At 52.1% G+C, this 24,756-nt stretch overlaps 1 protein-coding gene across 2 annotated transcripts in view; it reads right to left on the minus strand.

Annotated features, from left to right (window-relative positions):
- XYLT1 (xylosyltransferase 1) overlaps window positions 1-24,756 on the minus strand; it is a 340,445-nt gene that overhangs the window by 8,745 nt on the left and 306,944 nt on the right. For both annotated transcript variants that reach the window (XM_074322544.2, XM_074322543.2), the window contains exons 7-10: window positions 16,732-16,948; window positions 13,699-13,875; window positions 11,472-11,734; window positions 4,841-5,036 (exon numbers count right to left, since the gene is read on the minus strand). In XM_074322544.2, coding sequence (XP_074178645.2) covers window positions 4,841-5,036; window positions 11,472-11,734; window positions 13,699-13,875; window positions 16,732-16,948 — 853 coding nt within the window. The remainder of the gene's footprint in view (window positions 1-4,840; window positions 5,037-11,471; window positions 11,735-13,698; window positions 13,876-16,731; window positions 16,949-24,756) is intronic.

Here is a 24,756-nt window from a genome sequence, read left to right on the forward strand (position 1 = left end):
GTGTGTGCTTTGGAAAAAGAATGTGCACGGAATGAATGAAATGAATGCTTACAGGCCATTGTGTGGAAACATACATCCTGCCACTCAATAGGCACGGCTGCTTTCCACCTTGCTCCTTGGTTTTCCAGGTCACATGCTTCTGTTTGGTGTGACTGCTCTGAACAAGAGGAGCTCAGGTTTCACAGCGGCCCTGCCCTGAGCTACGAAAAGCAGGGTCCCCCAGCCTCGCCTTTCATTGCAGGACTTCACATGGTTCTCTGAGGAAGAGACAACGCTGGCCTCCCTAAAGCATTCTGGACTGGACCCCAGGGACGGGCGATGGTTGTATGAGCCGTCTTTCCTGCCAGCCAGGGGTGGGTGGGGTGTGTGTGTGGCTCTGACCCACCAGGCACCTGCTCTTCTTCCCGGCTTCTATTTTCATCACCTCAGTTTAGTCACCCAGTAGACAGACCGCGTGAAATGTCCTCGCTCAAATCCCACTGCTCCAGTGCTGTCTCGTGGTACTTGGGCACACAGTAGGTGCTCAGTATGTGCTGAATGAATGACGTGACAACGAATGGACTATGTAGATCCTTGACACTGAGTCTGTTGCTATTTAAAATCAAATTAAATTAAGGGTCTCCTGCTCCTGCAGGAGGTTTAATTTAATGTTTTGGAAGACGCAGCACGGGGCACCGCTGGCAGCAGATAATGAGCCCACGATGAGCAAGGCTCGCTCTGCTTCCGTGGTCTTTCCAGGATCAGCACGTGTGTGTGCGTGTGTGTGTGTTTGCAGGTCGGGGTGCACGTGTGGACACACGTTTACACCCTGAGAGGATCCCGCATGTGCAGTGTGAACAGGAGCTGGTTTACTTTCTTGTTCTTGCCCTGAGTCTCGTCCATTATTTACCAGGACACGGAGCTGAAAGCTAATGTGTACGGAGAGCTCGCAGGGAGCCAGGCGCACAGCGACACGCTTGGGTGCTCCCAGCGCCACCAGGCTTACTCTGGAAGTCCCCATCTTACAGATGAGGAAACTGAGGCTCAGAGCAGACAGGTTAGTTGCTGTGGTCAGCGAGGAGCAGCGCGGAGCCCAGGAAGTCTGACCTCACTGTTCTGTGTATTACCTCTCATTCATTTACTCACTCACTCATTCCTCTGACACATGTGCCAAGCACTTACTACAGACCAGGGGCGACGGGCACACACACACCTGCACAGCTGGCTTCAACTTTCTGTCACACACCGGGACTGAGGAGCTGTCCCAGGGCAGCCGAGTGACGGCCAGGCCGTTTCTGCAGGGCCACCGCCCCGCCCCGACGTGCCCTCTTGGCGTTCTCTGCGCCCTGTGGAACTGGCTGCGCCTGACGACCCCGGAGCTTAGCACCGTGGCTGGGACACCGCAGGAATTAAAGTAACACTATTGAGTGCAGAGGATTCAAGCTGCGCCTCAAAGTCTTTGAGACTTTTCTAAAGAAACCTGATGCTGTTACTTCCCTACGTGCAACCCTTTTCAGCAACTCACTGTTGTTGAGTCTGGTCTCTTGTCCTGTCCTGAGAGGGCCGGCGCCGTCTGTCCGTCTGTCCCCTCCACGCAGCCCCTGCTCCCGGCCACCCTGGAATACTCTCAGTGCCTCCTTGACAAGGGCACTCTCTTGCCTTTCATCTTGTGCCCATGCCACTTCTGTCTCTGGCACCGTCTGCCCTCCTTCCGTACCCTTCCCCGCCAGCTCTTACTCATGCAGACCTCAGCCTTCCCTGAGAGCTTCTCTAAGCATCTCCCCTTCGTAGGGCAGGGACCACAGCGGGCCTGTTCACCAGTGTATCTCCAGTTCCTAAAACAGAGCTGAGCACGTAGTAGGTGCTCAATATCCATCTCTCTATCCACCCACCTATCTCTGTTCAGCCATCATCTGGGTCCTGAATGGTCAGGGGCTGACACACATGGTTGTCACATGGGTGTCTGTGTACCCAGGCCCTCTCCACAATGTCTTTGCAACAGATACTAACACACAGAGTAATGTCACAAAACTAAATGAGGGTCCCACTTAAGGAGGGGAGCTTTGACCAGTTAGGGGAGTGTGGGGACACTTAGCATGTCACCCTCGATCCTCCTTAGCAATGGGGCTGAACAATCCTCGGAAGACTGAGTTCTTAAAATCGCGACAACCCGGCAGAAGCACTGTGCAGCGGCCGATGGCAAAACCTGGACCTTGTTTCTGAACCGAGGAGGAGAGAGGCAGCTGCCGGCCCAGCATGAGGGCGGGAGGGCTGCCTGACACGGAGCCCTGCTGCTGTCACATCCTCTGTGGCCTTAGGATCTCCTCACCAGGTCACCACAATCACTCTCTACAACATGATCAAGTGGCCATATTTAAGCGCCTGTTCAAGTTCAAGCTTCATATACTGCTCCCCAGCTTCCAGCCCAGTGGAGGCTTCCTACAGCACCTCAGACACAATCCCGCGTCCTCTCCTGTCCTCATGCTCCTTCGCGGTCCCCTCGGTGACTTTTCTCCCCCCACAGCCCCTCTTCCTCTGTGTTTCGGTCACAGTGGCTTTGCTGCCCTGTGCGAACACCATGCTCCTGCCTGGAGCCTCAGGGCCTTTGCACGTTCTCTTCCCGGAAGATCCAAAAATGCTTCAGACCTTTTACAGGTTTCAGCTCATCTCCTTAGATAACTTCCTGAATGAATTGTCCCGTCGGAAGCCGCCTCCCAAGTCCTCAACAATCACATGGATGGAGTTTTCTTTGCTTTACAATGCTTGTCATTAGCTGAAACGTGTTTGTTCATTTATTTGCTCGCTCACTGGCTGGCTGCCTACCCCACTAGAGAGCAATTCCACCCACGACAACGGGGGTCTGGTGTGTGCGGGTCACCGGTGTCCCCTCTGCACTTCGCGTATGTAGGGACCCGGTGACTGCCTGCTGGAGGAACCAGCATCCTCTCCCCAGTCCCTAGCATGGCCTCCCCGGGATGGGCAGGTCTGAGCTGCCCTCCTGCTGGGAGCCAGGCACTGGCACGGCTCCAGGCCTGTGCCAGCACGAGGGAGGCTCCCTGGAGCCTGCAAAGTAGCCCTGCAGTTCTGCCTTTCCTTTTTGTCCCACTTTACATTTGCCTTAAAATCAAGGCGTTAGAAACAAACAAACAAGATTCGGGGCTCCGTGTCCCAAGCCGCTCCTCTGCAGAGATCGTGGTGGTTCTCACACGGAGGGTACCAGAGCTACGGTGGGAACCCTCGCAAATCACTAGCCACGGAGTGGCCAGCACCATCTGTCACTGTCCGTCTCCCCACAGCCGGCTGGTAAACAGGGAGCCCGGCCACCAGGCATCCGTCTTGTTAATGGGACATTAATGTCTTCAATTGGCCGCTTGGGCCCCCAGCGCAGAGCCCAGCGAGGGCAGCATCTAATTGCCCCGTGGCACCAGTAATTTATGGAGTGGGCCCCCTGGCAGCTCCTATCAAGCCAATGCATTTGGAGCCTTCACTGAAAATGGTGGCTTCACAAGAAACGTCCCCCAGTGTCGTTCATCGGGGCTAGAAAAGGGCTGGCAAGGAATACGGACGCCAGTGGGGCACTTGCGCCCAGCCCACTCTCATCCCTCAAGACTCTCCGTGTTCTAAGGTCCCTGACCTGGCAGCCAGACTCCCCGGGACGAGTCCCTGCAGCTACTCGCCGACGTGGGGAAGGCAAAACTCTCATGCTGGAGTCTGGTGTGGGCCTCCCAGCGTCACCACCGAGCGCAGGCACCCCTCCATTCAGAAGCCTCATGCGGCACTGATAGATGCCACGCGCTTGTCTGTGTGCCGGGGGCATGGTGGCGAGCGACAGCGGCAGTGTCCCAACTCGCGTGCAGACAGTCACGCAGGGAGCAGAGAAATCCAGGGGATGATTCAGAGGGGACAGGAGAGCAGGGTGCCAGGTGGCGAGTGCAGCGACGGTGGCATGAGTGGCAGGGCGGGGGATGCTCTGAAGGGGCCGTCGGGGGTTAGGTCAGGACCACAGAAAAGGGGGGGCCCGGAGGAGCGTTCTGGGCAGGAAGCTCAGCACACGCCACCGGGGCCCCACAGACGAGTGTGACGGGAGGAGAGTGGTCCTGGGCGAGTGCAGGTCAGGTCTGGAGGCAGGGCTCGCGTGACAAGGCGGGGCTGGTGAGTCTTTAGCTATTTTTCTGCCCAATAACTAAAATAACTAGAAGCCGACATTATACCGCAGAGGGAGAAACTGCATTCCATAATCCATACTTCAGTCCATCTGTCCAACCGCTGACACATCTGTTCATGCGTCCGACCATCCATCTAACCACCCACTCATTCATTCAATGATCAACCTGGTACTTATTTTGAACTAAACCCTGTGCCAGGAACAGGGGAGACAAAACCAAAGTTAAACATGGGATTTGCAGCCTAAGAGACCCTGAGTCAATTTTGAGCTCTTCCACTTCCTAGTATGGTCCAGAAAATCATTGGATCTCCACAGGCCTCAGTTCTCCAACCTGTTAAATGGGACAAATGCCACCACACTGGTTACCTACCGGTCTGCTATTAACACAGGCTTAGGAGGAATCACTGGCTAGGATTAAAAAACGGAAAAGACACAGAGGTTCTAGTAGAAGAAACAGACCAAGGTCCCAGGTTGCTTTGGTCCTCTTGACACCGACCACCCCCATCCCGCTCTGCCTGCCGTTTAAGATGCCAGTTCCAGTGTGTGGGGTGGCAGAACCTTCTCCAGGCACAGGGGCAGCTTATCTTTGGGGCTCTCCAAGTCCCCTTGCCCTCCATCCCCAACCACAGGTGTCAGATGGTGGAACCGAGCCCAGCAAGGGGCTGGAAAGGCCACGACGTGTGGCGGGCTCCTCACCTCGGAAAACTGCAGCCTCCCAAAGTCGCTGGGCGGGCTCGCGATCTTGAAGACCTTTTTTGGCATCACCCACGTCTCCAGTGTCTCGAGTTTGCTCACAGCCAGATTGGTGGCGTGATGCTTGATGAGAAAGCCCTGGAAGCGGTCAGCCAGGAAGTAGAGGTGCACAGACGCGGGGTGGCCCATGGGGTAGTACCTGAAAAACACACAGAGGCTCAGCGCGCTCACGGTCACCGCCGGAGGGGTCTGGGCTCACGACGGGGCCTCTCGCCCATCCCGCCGGTCCCGCGCCTCCAACGCAGCCCATGTGATTACACAATGCTTGTGTCATTTCTGAACGTGCCCCCTGTGTGTCTACGATCTCAGTAAGTATTGACGGCAACTTTGTGGCTGATGACAAACGTGACGCACGCTGCCTGTACGAAAGCACAATAAAGAAAATAATCGCTACTCTGGATGCTTCTTTGCATAGACGAAGTCCACTCACAGACGTGGGCGGGCCTTGTGGTGCCAGGTGACGGGGAGAAAACCATGTCACACAGACGTACCTCCTCCCGGCCTCATTTTCTATGCAGTCTTTGCATATATCTCATGTGGCGGGGATCGTGATATACACACGGGTTAGCTCCTGCTTTTGCTCTTGTCCCCATCATTATTACGTCTTTGAAAAGTGTCAAAAAAAACACATGATTTTTCTGACTGTGTAGACACCTTATTCCATCGAATGTAATGTCATATTTGACAGAGCAAGTTCCCCATCACTGGCTGTTTAACTGCGTTCTAATTTTTTGCCCACTCTAAACAGCGCTGCATTAAAATCCTTGAGTAAAAATGGTTTTGGAACACCTTCCCCCCCGCCCCCGACCCCCTAGGGCTCCGAATGTCTGCTGCCCAGCTTCTCGGAAAGGTTGTGATTTATGCTCTCACTGTCCTCACCCACGGCGCTGGGCACTGCCCTTAAACACCAGTGCTAGTCTGAGGTCCGTATATACACACACACAGAGGTAGCTGCTGTTTCAAGGTGCGAGTCTGTCATCTACAAAGGCGGGCTGGCGGGGAGGGGCAGGGGAGCTAGATGCCCCGAGGAGGGTGGAGGGCAGCGTGTGAGGCAGGGCGGAGGCTGGTCGGGCCCAGCCGCAGCCTTGTTCTTCCTGCTTGTAAAGTAAAAGGCTGCCAGCAGTGTGTCACTTAGAGGGTGCTTGAGGCTCCTTAACAGCGGTCCACAAATCACTGTCCCCGCTCAGCCTCCTTTGTGTCCAGCGATAATGGTTGGGGAAGCTGCCTCCCTGTGTTGACACTTCTCCGGAAATCACTGCCTAGTTGTTGGGGGGGGTCTCCAGGGGCCCCCCCTTCGGGCTACTCGCTGGGCATCACGGCTCACACAGGGTGCGTTGGGTCAGGACTTCGGGAGCAGAAAGCGTCCCTCTGGACGGTGCTGAAGATGGCGCCACGTGGAAATGCTTTAAGCTGTGCTCTGTGATACAGCAGCCGCTAGCCACTTGTGACGACGTGAAATGTGGGCGGGCGAGACTGAACCTTTGGTTTCATTTAATCTGCGTTAAACTGAAATACCCACTGGTGGCTAGTGGGGACGGACCTGGGCACCACGGAGTCATGGTAATTCTTGGGGTCACTGGCGTTTTCTCCTCCTTTCCTGTCTCCATGCTCTTTTCCACGTGACGTTGCAGGGTTCCTGGTGTGCGTGAGGCAGAGTCTATTCCCCCTTCTTGAACCTGCTTTGCTGGCAGAATGTGGCGGAAGGGGTGCCGTGCGAGTTCTTGCGAAGCCTCACACACCTCCACTCGCCTCTCGTGTTCCTTTGCGATCACCATGAGAGCACGCCTGGAGGGTGACACACCGGGCACAGCCACCCAGCTGTCACAGCTAACAACCCCCAGCCCCACCCCTGACCTGCGGCAGGAGACACCAGCTGACACCAGAACACGTCCCAGCTGCCTGCAAACGTGAGCGCTGCACAAATGCTTCTCATTTCAAATCACTGATTTGAGGCTTGTTTGTTACACAGAGTTATTGCCACAGATAAATAATACACTGTCAGTGTTTGTTCTGTAAGGTGGGTGGGGTCAGTGACGGTGGAAGAAAAGCAGGAGAGCTTGTTGGCCTGGGTGTCGAAAGAAGAAAGTGTTTCTAGAAGGGAGTGGTCGCTGTACTGGGTGCTAAGGGGTCAAGCACTCAGGAACCCGGCAGGTGGTCTTCGCGTGCTTGCTGTCCCTCGCCTTCCGTCAGAAATCCTGCTGTGTCCAGCTGAATGCAGCCTCTGCTGTCACTGCCAGCATCTGGTCCAAGCCACCGTCATGCCTGGACCTTCGTACGAGCTTCCTCACTGTCTCCCTCCTCCTGTTGTCCGCTATACCCGCGTCATAGGGCCATATCCGTCCTTCTCTGCTTACGTGCCACCAGAGGCTTTGCTACGATAGCATCCAGACTCCTCACGTGGTCTGCAAAGCCCTGCTTCTTCCTCTCGCCCCATTTTGTCTCCCTGTGCTCCAATCCACCACCTTCTAGCCACATGGACCTTAGTTTGGATTCCGCGTAGACATTGTTTCGGACTCCTGAACATACGAAGCTCATTTCCGCCTCAAGGCCTTCACACAGGTGCTCCTCTCTGCCGGGAAGACTCTTCTCCTCAGGACTCTTCTCCTCAGAATGTCTTATCATTCTGCCTGAGTGTCACCACTTCAGAGAGATCACTGACCGCTGACTCTTACGTCACCCACTCATTGCCATCATGTGACGTTACCTCCCCCCTCAGCCCAGCATTTATCCCTATGGATCTTTTGTTCTTAGTTATGCGTGCTCAGCTCCGGTGTGTCTTCACACTAGAATGGGAAGGCTTTAGGCTCAGGGCCGAGTGCCCAGGGCCCCCCACCGAGCCTGACACATGGCAGACGCTCAGTCAATACTTGTTGACTGAGTGAACATTCTAGAAGGATTTTCTCTTGAACCCTTTGCTTCTAAGGTACATCTGGGATACATGTAACCCAGGACTGAACGCAAAGCCTTCTGGGACCTGTCTTGACTGTAGATGGCTCTTAATTGAAACTAAGGAGGGAGTTAGTTATAACGAGAGGCAGTACAGTAGGCAAGGTGCAACGCAGCAGAACCTAAGGGTGGCTCAGATGCCATCACTGGGCCAAAAGGGGTGTTTCTTTTTTTCTTACTTAAATTTAAGGTGGGCATTGAAAAACATTAGGGACTCACAAAAATCTAGATTTCTGCTTTGTCTTAAAAAATGGTTGGCAGCTCCCAGTCTACATCCGAATCGGGCAGGGTGGCCTGGTCAGGCCCCCTGCAGGGGTTGGCACTGGCTGACACATGCTACTTGCCTGGCCCAGGCGGACACGCAAATGTGAGCACCGCTGATAAAATACTGACATCCTATCTCTGCAGGGTGGCCCACAAGCAAACTTTACGTCCCTGTTCTCTCAATCTGCCATTTTGAACATTTATACGGTGAACATGTGTTATTTTATAATGAGAAAAAAAGTCAATAAACATGGTATTTACGAAAGGTTATACCAGACGCCATTTGCATGAAGTACCCGGAGAAAAATGAGACTCTTGAAATCCAGTTATCCCCTGCTGTTCCCCCAGGTATCCCAGGGGCAGGGACTCACTCTCTTCCGCCTTTGGGGGTAAGGGCCCTCTGTCCTGATCTATTTGTGGGCTCAGATTCATAGATACACTGGCTTTGCCCACAGCAAGGCACAGTGGTTCCAGGAGAATAAAACACGAGCAAGACGGCACAGACTCCCAGGCCTGAGGTGCCCGGATGGCTCCCTTAATCCCAAAACAAGTACCAGGAGAAAATTTCAACAACCCTACACACATCGGGGGTGTCTTCTAGAATCTCCTATAAGATCATGTATCTTATAGGTCCTGTAAGGCCTAGGATTCAAACTCTTCTTGAACAACAGGCAGCTGCCAAGCGCTGGCACTGTGCTCTGTCCTGGGGGTTCATTCAGCAGGCAAGGATTCTGCCCCCAGACCGGCCCGGGGAAAGACCTTCACCGCGCCCTGGACCCACGGCCCTGCTGCTGCACCAGTGGGAGGGCTGGAGGTAAGTCTGAGTTACTTTCAGCTTGGGACAGGGAGGGGCGGGCTCTCAGGGAGAGCTCTCAGCAAGCTGCACAGAGGCTGTGGGGGTTGCGATGGACCCCGAAGCCCAGGAAAGGGCGGGCTGTGCGGGGACGGTAAGCAAAGGAAAGCACGGAGGGAGCAGGTCACATAACCAGTTCCGGAGCGTGTAGCTCACACAGTAGGCTCTCTGTTGACTGGACTGCTTTTCGCAGCTGGATAATAACGGCAAGAACACCCACTGAGCACTTGGTATGTAAAACACTTAAGATGGGGATAATGAAAACACATACCGTTTTTCCCTGAAAAGTAAGACCTCGCCGGACCATCAGCTCTAATGTGTCTTTTGGAGCAAACATTAATATAAGACCCGGCCTTATTTTAATACAAGACCAGATGTTATATTAAAATAAGACCGGGTCTTATATTAATTTTTGCTCTAAAAGACGCATTAGAGCTGATGGTCAGGCTAGGTCTTATTTTCGGGGAAACACGGCAGGTAACTCAGGAGGTCTTTTTGTTGAGGAAGATTTCCTTTGAACCTCACAACAGCTTATGTCGTAAGGCTTCTGATTCTTCCCGCTGCACAAACGAGGGTCAGAGGTGAAGGACTTGCCCAAGGTCAACAGAATTGAGTTCCAACTGCAGACCCTGGGGTCCCAATCCCCACGGGGCTCCCTTCAAACTATGTTGGACTCTGCAGGGAGAGGGCACAAGGCTGAGGCCACAAGGAAACAGTGAGGCCCCAGCCTGGAAACTTTCCCATGTTTTCCGAATTTTAGGGAACAAAATAATTCCTCAGGAGAGAGATGGGTGGGCAAGGAGGCACACACGGGGGAAGGCTCAGTGGAGAGACACTGATGGTAATTTCTTTGAAAAGGAGGTGGGAGGAGAAGGGAGAACAAGAGAGGAGGAGAGTGATTAGAGGCACTTTAGGAAATGCGTCCTGAAAAAATAATCAGAAAAGAGAAGGGGGGAAGAAAGGTTTTCTGCAAAAAGAGCCATCAGAACATGATTTACAATGGTCCATTACTGACAATAGCTACAGGAAGGGCTGGATTAAGCTCATTCTGCAGTTTTTACTGGAATACCAGCGGCATTAGAAAGGATCCTGGGCATCACGGCAGCTGCAGAGCTGCCCAGGGACGGGGCTAATACTATGATGCCAAGTGGGAAAGCAACAGCACAACAGACTGCCTGCAAATGCGTACACGTCTGCAGTGCACATGGATGGCGCGTGGGAGAAACCCCACAAAGTGAAAAAGGCCGCTTGGCTCAGGGAAAGGTGAGGCGGGTGTGGGGTGGTGGGGGAGGGGGTGTTGAATTGTTTTCCTACCTCCCCCTGTGTTCTACAACACCCTTCCCTCCATGTCAACTGGTATCCGCTAGTGGCCGGTGAGATGGTTCTAAAGGGTCCTCTGAACATTTTAAATCACAGTTGTGCATCTGAGCGATGCTTTTGGTTATCATTTTAGGTGTGGTAATGATAGCATGGTTATGTTTTAAAAAAGGAGTCTTTCATTGGAAAAACCGAAGTGTCCTTCGATAGATGAATGCATAAAGAAGATGTGGTATATATACACAATGGAATACTACTTGGCCATGAGAAAAGATGAAATACTGCCACTTGTGACAACATGGATGGATCTTGAGATTATCATGCTAAGTGAAATAAGTCAGTCGGAAAAAGTCAAGAACCATATGATTTCACTCATATGAGGAATATAAAACTGAAAGCAACAAACAAGCAATAAAAACTGGTCGACACAGAAACAGCATGGTGGTTACCAGAGGGGAAGGGGGGGGTGCAGGGAGGATGAAGAGGGTAAAGGGGATCAAACACATAGTGATAGAAGGAGAACACACAACGCAACACACAATGCAACATACAGGTGGTATATTAGAGAATTGTATTTTATGTTATTAGCCAATGTCACCCCAAGAAATTTAATAAATAAAAAATGTAAAAGGAGTCAGTATTTTTCAGAGCTGTCTATTATTTACGGCTGAAACGAGATGCCGTCTGGGATGTGCCTCAATCAAACTGATCTGGGAGGAGGGGGCGGTGACCCAGGATTGGCCCCGAGCTGGTCCCCGCTGGAGCTGGGTGACGGGAGCATGGGGGTTACACGCTCCTCTTTATTTTGGATATATCTGACATTTTCCATAACAGGAAGTGAAAAAAAGTGCTGTTTGCTCATGGTTACCTCCCATTTAAGACACACACAACTATACAAGGGGACCTAGAACTTCCTTCTAAATTACACACACTTAGCATGAATGAGTCCCCTGCAAGGCAGTAGTTGGGTCAACATCACACCTGCTATTCGGGAAGGAGACAGGTGAGGAGGGCTTAGACCGCACGTGCTCTGAACGCTGTGTGGGTGCATTTTACGCAAAGGAAGAGCCGGAAAAGCATGGGGCGGACTTGCAGCCCCTAAAGCAGAGGGGGTCCCTGGGTGGCTCCCGCCTTCCTGGTCCCCGCCCCCCCCCCACGGTCGTGCTTGGCCCCCGGCCCCCGGCCCCGGCTCACCGGCAGCTGTTCTCCCCCTCCGTGTGCAGCGATGTCTCTGCCCGCCGCAGGCCCAGGCGGGCGAAGGAGTGGTACAAGGTGAGCGCCACGTCGCTCAGGCTGTGGACGCCGTCCGGCTCGTCGTACGCGTTCTCCCAGTAGGAGCGCAGGCCCGGCGTACCTGCGGGGTAGCTCCCGTACAGGTAGTGGTCCAGCTGCCCGATGACCTCCTGATTCACCACGGCTTCGAACTTGCGGGCGAAGAAGGTGGGCCGGGCGGTCTGCTGCGCTCGTGGGAGAGAGAGACGAGATTCAGCGAGTGGGGCGGGGGCGTGGGCGTGGGGCGGGGGGCAGGGCTCCCGCACGCAGAGGCCAGCGCGCACTGACGTGACACGCTAAGCTCTCTGTCCTCCGTTTCCTCCGCTGCCCACGGAGCGGACAGTCAGGGTGTGAGGACGTGAGGAGTTAATATTGGTGAAGCGTTTAGAGCCGCGGTGGGCGTGCGGGAAGCATCATGAAACGTTTCTTAAATAAATTGTATCCGAGGTGTTTGGAGCTGGGCTGCATCTCAGAAATCATTTAGCTGGAGGTCTAGGGCACATACAGCCTACGGACATATTTTAATTGTCCGGCAGTGTTTTAAAATTGAATTAGCTGGCAACATTTAAGAAGTAAGGAGAGTTCACAGGAACCATGTTTGGCTTCCCTGTGCACAGAAATAGGTCTGGCAACCTGGGGCCATGTTCCTACATGGTAACAGCTGGTTAAAGCAAAACAGCAGCTGTCCCTTGAGATGGGCCTGGTCTCTTCAGCTCACCAGTCACCACCATTCCCGATTACCCGCTGGGCATTGCAGCCCACATCTGGAGATGAGGTTTAGGAATCTGTATCTACAAAAGCTTCCCTGGTGACGAGGACGCAGTGTTTGAGGACCCTTTGTGTAAGCCACGTTTTCAAGGCGACAGAGGCCCAGAGAGGGAAAGGGACTTATCCAAGGTCACACAGCAAGGTAACGGCAGAACCACAATTAAGATCCAGGGACCAGGATTAAAGAAACAAAACACTGCGCACCCGTTATATACTAGGTCTTACACTATAACCCGGGCAGGGATCAACAAACTTTTTCAGTAAAGGCCAGATCATAAATATTTCCAGCTTTGCAACTACTGGTACTCTCTGCTGCTGTAGTGTGAAAGCAGCCACGGACAGAACTGTGACCGAATGGGTGTGGCTGTGTTCCAATAAAAACTTTATTTACAAAAGCAGGTAGTGGGCTGCATTTGGCCCAGGGGCTGTAGTTTGCTGACGCCTGGTCTAGGGCTACGGAAACAGTTCCAACACAGCCCCCTCCCTTGAGGAGCTTATGGTCTAGTGTTACTACTGACCTAAGTTTGGCTCTGCCTCTGCTCTCCCGACAGCTGGACCTTACTAGGTGGCGCAGAGGTGCCCGTGAAGGCAATGACGTCTGAACCTCTTGCCACTCCTTTAAGCTGACAGCATGCGGTGGCTGCCCTTCAGAATTTCCCAAAGCGTGATAAATCAGAAAGGAAAGTTCCTGGACTTCCCCAGACCTCAGCAGTTCTCAGCGGGGGCGAAGGGGGGGAGTTTGCCCCCTGTGGACATGTGGCATGTCTGGAGGCATTTCTGGTTGTCACCAGTGCTGGGGGCTCCTAGGTCTAGTGGGAGGAGGCCAGGGATGGATGCTGCTAAACACCCTCCAGTGTCTGGGAGCCCCCCACCCTCAACACAGCAAAGAATTATCCAGCCACAAGGTAAAGAGTGCCGAGGGGGGAAACTCTGCCTTAGGTAGTCTCAGGTTTGTACCCAGAAATGCGTTTTTAACAAATACTTCAGGGGATTCTGATGGAAAAGCAGTATAAAGAAATGGATATGAGTATGGCCTTTGGGAATGTTGGGCTACGTTGGGCTGTGTGACCTTGAACAGCTTTTTGATCTGTCTATGCCTCAGTTTTCCTATCTCTAAAATGGAATAATAATGATTAATTACAATTATAATAATTGTCTATCTGTCTATCGATCAGGCTGTTGGGGTTAATGGGTTAAGGAGTCAATACAGGCGGCGTGGGTAAGTGACCAATAGATGCTGGCTCCTGCAGATGTTGTCACTATTCCTATCCATAGTGACAGCCGGGGTTGGAAAGGGCGGGAAGGAGACGCCAGGCCTGGCCTTGGGGCCCGCAGAGCAGGCTGGGGAGGGAGGTGCGGGGGCTGGCGGGCGGGGTGTCACCTGGAAGCGATGGAAGTCCTGTGGCTTGAAGTCGTTGGGGGAGCAGCCGCACCAGTCCACGATGTGTTTGTACTGGCACTTGCAGCCCAGCTTGCGGTTCCAGTTGGTGACGCGCAGGTTGTTGTCCACCATGGTGTCGCAGTGGGGGCTGTTCTCCAGGACCGTGTGGAAGAAGGACTGGGGGGAGAGAGGGGCAGCCTGAGCCCTCGGCAGCCTCCCTGGAATGGGCCGCGGGGGCCGCCGTGCCCTGAGCCCCTGACTGTGAAGAGACCCTCTGGGAGCCACATGTAGACCCGAGGGTCTGCCAGGCGGGTCCTGCTCAGGGTCCACGGGAGGTTCTGTCCAGAGTGGGTCAGTTCTGCTCAGAAGTCTAACATTCTGAGTGTTTCTCTAATTGTCTTTCTCCAGCCGTGTAGGATCTGATTTCAGGGCATTTTCCGTCTGCTCAGCAGAGAGAGAAAGTCCCCCACGGTATGTCAACACGGGCCCCTGAGCGAAAAACATGGCAACAATTTTCCAGAAAACCAAAAGGCTCTTGCTTTGTGAGCAGGTCAGAAACCAAAGGGATTCAGCTCTGAGATACCTTGACAACAAAAACTGAAGCTTTCGATTTTCACCCCTGGGCAAGGGAGGTCAGATGTGGGGGTGCATCAGGCCTGGGGCTGGCAGGCATCCCTGGCGCCCACCTGCCTGACGGGCTGCAGTGGTGTGACTACAACCCAGGGAGGGGTGTGGGGCGGGGGGTGCTCACTGTCCATGGTGCTGAACCAGGGGCCATCACTTCCCCTAATCCTAAAACTCTTGGCCAACCTCTCCGAGGAACCTGACAAAGAGGCCGTGCTGAGAGTGAAAAGAGAGACCAGAGGGAACAGACGTGGTTGGAGATGCTGAGAGAGACAGACAGACAGACACTGTGAGGCTGACTTCTATTTGGACACTTTTATAACCACCCCAGATACCAGAAGATACCTTTCCCCCTGCTCTCTGCTCCCTGGGGGAAACTATGGGGGCATCCATCTGTTTGTTCTAAATTTATGGCACAGCCCCCTGATTTCTTCAGAGCTGGTCCCCTGGAGGTGGTCTGGGAGAAGCGACAGCAAGGCGAGTGGCTGGAATTGGGGAAGGTGGGGCCAGGAGGGATTGGAGTGCAACGTGCCTGTGTGTGCTACGGCAGGGCTGGGGCAGAGAGCCAGCCTCGGACGAGCATCTTAACACAAGCCCCAAGCAGTCTGTTCTCAGTGGGCAGGTGTGTGGGCCAAATAAGGCTCCACCCACCACCCCCAGCTGACCCTCCTGTGGTGCTAACTCGTGTGCCTGTGACCCTGGATTTTAAGCTTGAACCGTCTGCAAGCCCACAGAGGTGGCTATTCTCCATCAAGTGGGAGGGAAAAGCACCCAATTACTGATTGCCCTGTGTCCCTTCATAATGATACAGAAATTCCCTTCAAGATAATGGATGAGGAGGTTATCGGAATTGAGAGAAAAGGTGCTTTTTGCTGAAACAGGATTAAAAGCTGATTACTTAACATGTGTGCAGAATAGCAAAACCTGTTGAGGGCCCATCACCCCTCCCGGGGCCTGGCACTGCTCCAGGTGCTGGCAAGGGACACGGAAACCATCAAATGAGATGCACTGTCTCGTCTGGCCTGGAAACACACAACCTGAGTGATCTGGAGATGGGGCATAGCCAGGAAAGGCACGGTGGACCACTCATGGGAGGTGTTGGGGGCTCGAAAGAAACAGAACCAGCTCTGGAGTTCTCTGAGGTTGGAAATTGGGATGAAAGGGAGCTGGCAGTCAGGGAGCCAGACTCGCTCAGCCCAGCTCTGAGAAGGAGGCTGTGGCATGTCAGAGGTAACACGTCAGCACTGGGTCCCTGCCCACTTCCAGACAGGGGAGGGGCTGTTTGAGAACAGTCTGCAGGCTTGCACGACAGGGCTCCTGAGGTGGACTGAGTGTGCTTGTGTTCCCCCAAATTCACAGGTTGCAGTCCTAACCCCCGATGGCGTAGTGTTAGGAGGTCGTTAGGAGGTGAAGGTGGAGCCCTCACGCATTGGATCAGTGCCCTTAAGGAAGGGACCCCGGAAAGATCTCTCACCCCTTCAGCTATGTGAGGACAGAGAGAGCTGTAGGTAGCAGGCAGTCAGCAAGGCAGTGGAGGACCCTCATCGGACCAGGCCGGCACCCTGACCGCGGACGTCTGGCCTCCAGATGTGAGAAGTGAATTTATGGTGTTCATAAACCACCTCACCTATCGTTCTCGGTAGCCCTAACTAAGGCAGCTTCCTGCCCTGAGGTCTGAAAAGTGGTGCATTTGTGAAAGCTTCCGAAAGCCAGCAGGAACTGCCGAGTCCCAGGCATTTGTGCAGGGGGCTGGGGTGGGTCCAGCAGAAGCCCTGGCTGGCTGTCGTTGGGACCACTGGGATTTCTGGTGTAACTGACGAGGCCAGCACTGCTGCCTGTCTGTCAGGAAATGACAGAACGACATTCAGACTTAGAAAAGGGATTCCTGGTGTTGAGAAAATCGTCACTCCAGGATCGGTGACTGTAGAGGAGCTGTGGACAGCGACGTGTGTCCTGCAAGGGCCAGCACAGACGAGTCCAGTTGTGCAGTTGTGCACTGCACAACTCTGGGGCGGGGTACCATCAACACTGCAGGCAGCAGAGGTGTGTGTTTTTTTGTTTGTTTGTTTTTACAACACTCTTCTAGAAAATGGCCGTGTCTTGTTCTAACAAAATCAGTATATTGTGATGATTTTATGACCATGGGAGCCAAGTGCCTTGAGGAGGGTGGGGCCTTGTCTACTCTGCATTAAGACGCTGTGCATTGTGGGTGGCAGCTCTGCGGGAGACCACGGGCTGCTATGACAGCCAAGTCCTGCAAGGTCCTGATACCGTTCTCCGTCTCCCTCTGGAGGCTTGGAGGACAACGTATGGGACCCAGCATCGCTTTGCCCAAAATTCAGCACCTGCTGGGCTGCAGAGGGGAGCGCCGGCCCCCACCTCTCTCAGGAGTGTTTCCTGGACACTCACCTCGGCCGGAAGCAGCGTGTAAGAGTAGAACTGCTTCATTTTGGTTACCAGATCGTCCGTGGAGAACGTCACGTACTCCACAAACTTCCTGTTCAGCAGAAACCAATCCGAGCCGCCATCCACGGCAATGCCCTCGGGGATCCGCCTGTCCCCCAGGCGCCACATGTGGGCGTCACACTCCAGGAAGAGTCGGTCCAGGCCCTGCTTCCGGATGAACCTGAACGAGACAAAGAGGCCTTTAGCCCAAAGGTGCCCTGAAAGAGGGAGCTCCGCCCAGAGGCCAAGTGACAGGGCACAGTCACGGCAATCAAAGCATTTCTTGCGCTCCTACTATGTGCCAGGTACGTAGCCAGGGGCTCTGCGCGTAGTCTGTCACCTGGTCGTCACAGGTGAGGCAGGCCACTCTGTCCTCCGAGGCAGGTACTATCATTACACCCATTTTACAGGTGGGGACCCTGAACCTTAGAATGCTGCCCACTGCACACTTGGGTGGCATCTGCAATCACCCGTGACACCTATGTCCTCTCTAGAGGACTCTGATGTCACCTTTCCACGCCACGGACGCCTTGGCGAACACAGCCTGTGGACCCCTAGCTCAGAATAACACTCTTCCATCAAAATAGATAGGATTACAGAATATAAAAAAAAAACCAAAAAACAAAAAGCAAAAAAAAATACAACACCCAAGTTAGGATACAGGCAGGCAAGCGCCTTTTGATTCACACCCGAAGTACAAAATTATAAAATATTTTTTAAAACATCAAATTTATGATAATTATGTGTGTTTCTTTCTTAACACGTGAAATAATGAGATCCGTGGCAGGTCTAATAGCCACTGTAATTGTGAAGAAGCGGTGAGCATAAATGATATTTAGAGGTATGTTCATGAATTATAATGTGATAGGAAAATATGTGATTCCTGCTAGCGGCTCCTGCTGGCACGACTATGGTTTCTTCCCTACGTTTAGCTAGATTTCAGGGAGAGCTCAGTGAAAATAAGGATCCTTCTCTTCCCATTCAAAGCCACGGCCCCGTGAATTCTGTCCACGAAGCCCAGATGGATAACCCCTGCCCTAGAGTGTGGATATGGATATACACATACGGAATTGCGTAAGGCGGGCTGCAGAGCTGGCACTTCCTCTTGTGTGGAGGCTGAAATCAGAGGTCAAAAGGCTGGTGAAATGGCTGTGCTGGGAGGCCGGACAGAGCTAGAGCCCAGGCTTCCGGCCCAAACAGCGCCTCTGCAGTGAGCATTAGTTGCACACCTACTGTGTGGCGGGTGCGGGGCAGGGAGGACTAAGGATGACCCCTGCTCCTCAGGAGCGAGCTGCCTGGATGGGAGCTTAGTCTGGCGGGCGGTCTCCCGACTCAGGGACCCTGCTGTTCCTCCAGCTCACACAACGTACCATCAAGCATTTGAAAGTACACAGTCCAATGGCACAGAGTTCCTCCGCGAGGCTGTGCAACCACCGCCTCAAAATACTTCATGACCCAAAGGAGACCCCATCCCCATGAACGGTCATTCCCCATTGCCCGGTCCCTCTTCTGCCAGCCCCTGGCAACCTCTCAACTGCTTTCTGTGTCTACGGAAACCAATCAGAAGCCTCGGGTATCCCACACCCTGGTTTTGTTCCTTCCCTAACACACCTTTCCATGTTCAGAATCCAAGCTTGGTCTCGTATGGCCAAAGCGGTTAGGGATCTCTTTGTGGGAAAAACCTGGTGAAGGTTTTTCATCACACTCATCCTATCACCCCACAGACACAAAACGCAGCTCTAACTGGATCACTAAAAGGAGTCCTGAGTTTAGGAAAATAAAATCGCACCTTGACTTTGGCTGGTGCTAATTACACAATAATGTCCAGTCAGTGCATTTAGCCATGCCTAACACTTTACATTTCAGATAATTTATATCAAAACTTACATGGGATCCAAGACTAACTGAGAAAGAGAAGAAAAAGAAACACGAGTGCAAGGACTTGCAAATGTTTCTTTCCATGGACCAGTTTTTTAATTTCATGTTCCATTATATGGGATAATAGCATCGTCTTGCAATTTTAATGTGATGTCCCAGACCATAATATCTAAATACAATATTTATGCAGTAATCTCCACAATGAAATATTCATGGGGTTGGGAGATTGGTGGCTGTATTTACTGCATTCCAAAGCTGATAAGCTGCAAATGCGTGCTTTGGTTAATTGTGAGTAAAAATAGAGACAACCGATTCCCAAGGTCTCAGGAAAGTTCCTGGGTTGAGAGGGGCTATTGGCACGGAACTGGGTCTGGACTGGGAAAAGGTGGCACAGCCCAGACTTTGAGTGTCTGGCGGGTGAAAGGAATCAGCTGCTTGGGGAGTGATTTGCTCTTTCATCTGCTCTGAGCATTTGCCATGAATTGAAAAGGTAAAGGTTGGGAATCGAGGCAAGTCAGGAACCCCCTGGGTGTGCCTTTTCCCACGTGCGGGCTCCTCAGTAAAGGGTGCCTGGCTCTCTCAGCTGAGGGAAGGAGGGAGGGCAGACTGATTTGCAGCAATGGGCCCAGACACAGGAGGTGACCAATGCCACTCTCCTCCCTTCTGTTTCACTTCCTGTTGACTTGGTTACCTGGGGCAACTGGGTGGGTCAATAGATGGAACCACAAAAGAACAGACAGCAAAGGATCTGGTTTCGAGTCCTCCCTCTGCTTTCACAGACTGTGAGACGTGGGCGGGCTTAACCTCTCTGCACGCCAGCTTCCTCATCTGTCAGATGACCCCTGGGACACCTGCCTGATACCTCCCAAATCAGCTGTCAAAGAGCGATGGATGATGTCTCCAAAGATCCCTGCACAGGGTTTGGTGCACAGTCCCAAGCAAGGGCCTGGCCCAACCATCAGCAACTTCTTACATGGTGATAACATCTCACACACCCCTGGTCACTCTCTCATGCTTTATTTTCTCCACAGCGTTTTAAACTTTCAACGTCATATATAAGGTATTTATTTTGTTCATTGTCTATTTCTCCTGAGCCCAGAGGGGTCAGACATATGCGTCTGTTTTTGTTCACTGCTGTAACCTTAATTCCTAGAATAGTGCCTAGCACACAGCCGGTGCTCAATAAATATTTACAGAGTGAATACATAAAGGGAAGAATAGTAGCCATGCCTGTCAGGTAACCAGGAAGTAGCAGCTGTTAGCTAACCAGGTATCTGATTCTTCCAACACACATTTGACAGATGAAGGAACTGAGGCACAGGAGTGTTAGGTAAATTTCCCAAAGTCACACAGCTAGCAGTCCTTGAACCCAGGTCTGGATGAAACCAATGCAAGCTCTTAAGCGCTCTGCCATTCTTCACCTGTCCCGATTCGCCAGGTCCCTCCAAAAGGATCCAAACAAAGGATCCGAGAACGTCTATTGCCCCAAAAAGACACTGTGCAGAAATGACAGAACCCAAAGGGCTCACTGATGCTCTTGGAAGACCTCACAAGGGCTTCTGTCTTCACAACAGGCCGCCCAAGGGCAAACCTGGCATCGCTGGCTTTCGGGTGTATCTCTTGGGACGCACCTTTCAGGGATGGGTGGTGTGTCTTCCTGAGACTTCTCCACGGACCCAGAATGGAACAAAGTTGCAGCTCAACAGAATTCTACCAAGAGGTCATCGGGACCAAGTCCACTCAGCTGAGAGCAAAGGAAATCAATAGGAGGTGGGGAGGGGACCTGGCTGTCGCCTATGGGAAAAGAGTTCAGTTATGAAAACATCAGGGGCCTTTGGGAAGGATCTCAGAAAAGGCAGACCGGGAAGAAGTCTCTCAATTCAATCCAGTGAACTCCCTGGTGACAATCTCGGTGTAGCCATCGAGTGTGAAATTATTCCAGGACTGTCTTGTCCTGTAATGAGTTCTAAAAGGAAGAACTCTGCCCCTCAGATTGAACAGCATGTTTGAACAAGAAGGAATGTGAGCAATCAGCTGATAGAACTAATTCTACAGATTCACACACACACACACACACACACACACACACACACACACCCCCCCCGAGGGATATGTGATCGTAAGTCGTCCAAAGTCACAGGGCCTAGAAAAAATAAAAATCTCCCCTTCTTCTCTTTTCCTGCTCAGTGACCTGTCACTGAACCCATGTCACTCCTTTAGCGTTAAGTACAACCTAAGCATTTTAGTTAAAAAATGAAGTCACGGAACAAAGTATGAAAACCCCAGTGTGTGAAGCCAGCCGGCTGTGGAAACGGCTCCCACGTGACAGACCTCTGAGGCAGGGGCCCGGCTGTGGACTCTGGAGCCAGACTACCCGATTCAGGTCTTGGGTCGGCACTAACCTTGGGCTGCCTGAGCCTGTGACGGCTCCGTTTCTCCCGTGGAAAACGGTGATTGTAATAAAAGCTGCCTCCCAGAGCCGGTGTGAAGGTTTAAATGAGATGATATATGGCGGAGGGCTTAGCCAAGTGCTCAGACACTAAGCATTCCATAAAGGGTCGCCAAGATACTAAATGTCGTTCCTTTATCAAGCTGGAAAATTTAAATTTCGACCCCTCTTCTTCTCTCTCCTGTGACGTGGGAGACAGGTGTGTTATGTACGTATAGGCCACCTCCAGAACTAAGGAGAGACGCTTTACGTCCTGAAAAGCGACGCTATTTCAGTACCAAGGACAGAAGCCCAAAGCCCCCATGATGAACCCTATCTCCTGCTGTTATTCCAGTTAAGCAATACCCGTGGCTGTGGTGGCAGAGGTGACAAGTGTCATGGGCATCCTTCCAGCTCCCTCTGAGTCCTATGAATACAAAAACCTCCCATCTGCCCTGGCCACGAGCCACTGAGGATTCCCGGTGCGGCAGCTCCACAGGGGCCCTGCTGGCCATTTGTCACAGGCCCATGGTGGGTGGGATGTGTCCCTTCCTGACCCGGGCTGGACTCAGCTGTCATGTCTCCACTGTGCAGCAGCTGGGAGAACAAGGGGGCTGGGGGGGTGGAGTTCCTCACTCAGGACGCTCAATACTCCAGGTCTATGTGCTGGGATGTGGTTGGGAATAAGATGGACGTCACCCTCCCCTTCTCTCTCTTCTAGGAAGACAGACAGACAGACACACACACACACACACACACACACACACACACACACCAGAAATAACCACCTCTACCATTTACTGAGCACTCGCTACTTTCTAGGCCCTGCTCCTCACACGCAATATATATTCTCTCATTTAGTCTCCACCACAACCCTGTGAGTTCACTTTACAAATGAAGGAATAGAAACACGAAGCAGTAGAGTGATTTTCCAAAGGCCACACAGCTGGTTAGTGGCACGGCTGGGATTCGCATCTTAACTGTCAGGCCCTGGATTCCCCTTTCTTAGCCACAGGGCTGTCACACGGCTCTAATAAATAAATAAAGAAGTAGACACAAAGCGCTACGAGACACATTAATATGTAATTAGGTGTTTGTGGTTAAGTGCTACACAGACTAACTCAGAGTGAGTGCAATGACAGAAAATAAAGAGGCAGGGACTTAATTAGTGAAGACTGTTAGGGAAAGCTTTGCTGAGGAGGTGGCATTTATGCTCGATGAGAAGGAATCAGTCATCTGGAGGGTTGTGGGGAAGAGTCCCATAAGCTTTATGAGACACAGTGTGTGCAAGAGCCCACATGCACTGAAAAGAGGCTGAGGCTACAGGGAAACCCCAGCTTCACCAGCTCACTCAGGAGGAGACCAGCCGCAGACGGGCGGAAGGAACCGTAAGCACATGAGGCCTGCACGAAGTGGAAACGCCACAGGCCACTCAGAGAATCAGCGCAGAGGCCAGGGGTGCAGACTCTGGAGCCAGACTGTCCGGGTTCTGCTCTGTTTCCCCACTTACAAAGCTGTGTGTTGATGAATCTCTCTAGCCTCAGTGTCCCCCTCTGGAAAATGGGCATGATGGGTTGTCATGAGAACTGCAAGAATCAGCCTCAGTAAGGCAGTTAGGACAGCCTCTGGCACACAGTAAACCCTCCAGGTGTGACTATCATTCCACGCCCTGTGCAAAGGAAGCTGACTTAGATTTTACGTTCCAGGATGGAAGGAAAACAAGCCTGAGCAGAAATGCAGAGTCCAGGGCCCAAATCCTGCATCCTAGAGTCCCCCAGCTGGTGGCCCACGCACTTCACAACACTCAGGGCCCGAAGCAGCTTGCATCCTCCCAGAATCTAAAGGTCCGCTGAGGGGCTAGTGGGTTTTCCACATTTCACATGTTTTTAAAAACAGTGTTTACTGCCTTTTATTCTGATTGTAAAAGTAATGCATACGCTTCGTAGAATGCTTGGAACACAAGGAGAAATCAAAGAAGGGAATAAAAACCATACTCTGACTCTCAGACATGATGCTGTGAGCATATTTTCCTTCTGGTCTTTTGTCTAAAGTCAATGTGTATTGGTTGGAAAAAAAGAAAAGTTCCAGAGTAGCCCTTAGAACCCACGCAGACGCCAAGAGAGGGCATGCACCAGGCACACACCACTGGGTGGGCCCCTGCACGATGCCAAGCGCTTGTTGGCATGGCTGCCATAATTAATAAAGTGAACATGCAAACAGTGATAAACCCACCTCTTGGGTGTCAGAAGAACTAAAGGGAAAGGCAACTGCTTTCCCCATTAGAGATGCGATATTAATTATCTCCTCACATCAGTCAGGGTGAGGAGACAGCTGGGGAGAGAGCCCTGCTCCTGATAAGCTAGTTGGCACCGAACGGCCTCCTGAAAGCAGATTTGCTTGGAGGAAGTTCCTGGCCAGGCTCTTGAAGGAGCTGCCAACTTCTAGCTACACTGTTGCCTGTTTATACATCAAGGGAGGTTTGGGTCTGAAGATTAGTTCAGTATCAGAGATAAGAGGCGGCCAAAGGTGCTTAGCTGTTTTTCTGGCACCCAAATGGAGAGTGCCACCTGTAGCAGGTGGGGCGGGGAGGGGGGCAGGACCCAGACCTGGGAACAGGAAGAAACTTGCAATGTCACTTCTGACCTGGGGGCTGGGACCTGTCCTAGCTTCCTTCCTTTCCATCTAGCCTTCTTACATTTGAAATGCTAGTCATTTCCCTACGAGTTGCAGAATATGTTTCTAAAATGTTAATCCTTTGTATACCATCTTCAAGATTTGTCTCCATAATTATCGCCAGTGCCACCACCACCACCATCACCACTGTCATCAACTTCATATGCACAGCTAACCGTTCCAAGAGCTTATCCATATAGTCACTTATTTCATTCTTACAACTCTGTGAGGTTGGTCATCATGCCCATTTTACAGATGAGAAAACTGACACCCATCTTACAGATGAGAAAACTGACACACAGCACACAGGGGTTGATGTAACTTAGCCAAGGTCACACACCTAGCGAGGGCTTAGCCTGTGAGCTCTGCATTCAGTAGCCAGTGCCTGGATTCTAAACTGCTATGCTACGTGCTTTATGTGGTATCCATACGAGAATTCCCTTAATATTTTTCTCGAAACCACTTTAAATAGCTTCAACTGTTTTTTTTCCTAAACGTAGTCTTATTCTAAGCATAACATCCATGAAGTCATTGGCTAGATGGGCTAATCTGATAAATTTTTGTTGGTACACGTATGATGAATACCCACCTTTCCCAGAGTGCACATGTATGAACTCCCCGGAATAATCTTACACAAACTGGTAAATCATAAGCACACTTTGGGAAAGGCTGACCTGAGAACGTTGGGGAAGGGGCTGACTTCCCTCCCCCACTCATTAAAAAAAATGATTCTCCTTTAAGGCTTGAGAATATTGTTCTTTTATCTTCACCCCAAGAACTTAAAACTACGGGTCCTCTCAGATGGAGTCGCTGATCCTGGGGTGATAAAAGCACATGGCCTTAAAAGTCAGACGAATTGGTTCCCACCCCAGCTGTGGGACCTTGAGCACCTTAAAGCGACTCTCCAAGCCTCAGTTGTACTCATCTCTAAACTGGGCTAACACCTGCCAAATGAGGCTGGAATGACACAAAGCGCCTGGCTCGGGGCCTCCCTGTGGTCAGTGAGGACA

The sequence above is a fragment of the Rhinolophus sinicus genome, chromosome 10 (assembly GCF_057876585.1).
Source record: "Rhinolophus sinicus isolate RSI-liver-muscle chromosome 10, RSI-T2T, whole genome shotgun sequence".
Taxonomy (NCBI): Eukaryota; Metazoa; Chordata; class Mammalia; order Chiroptera; family Rhinolophidae; genus Rhinolophus; species Rhinolophus sinicus.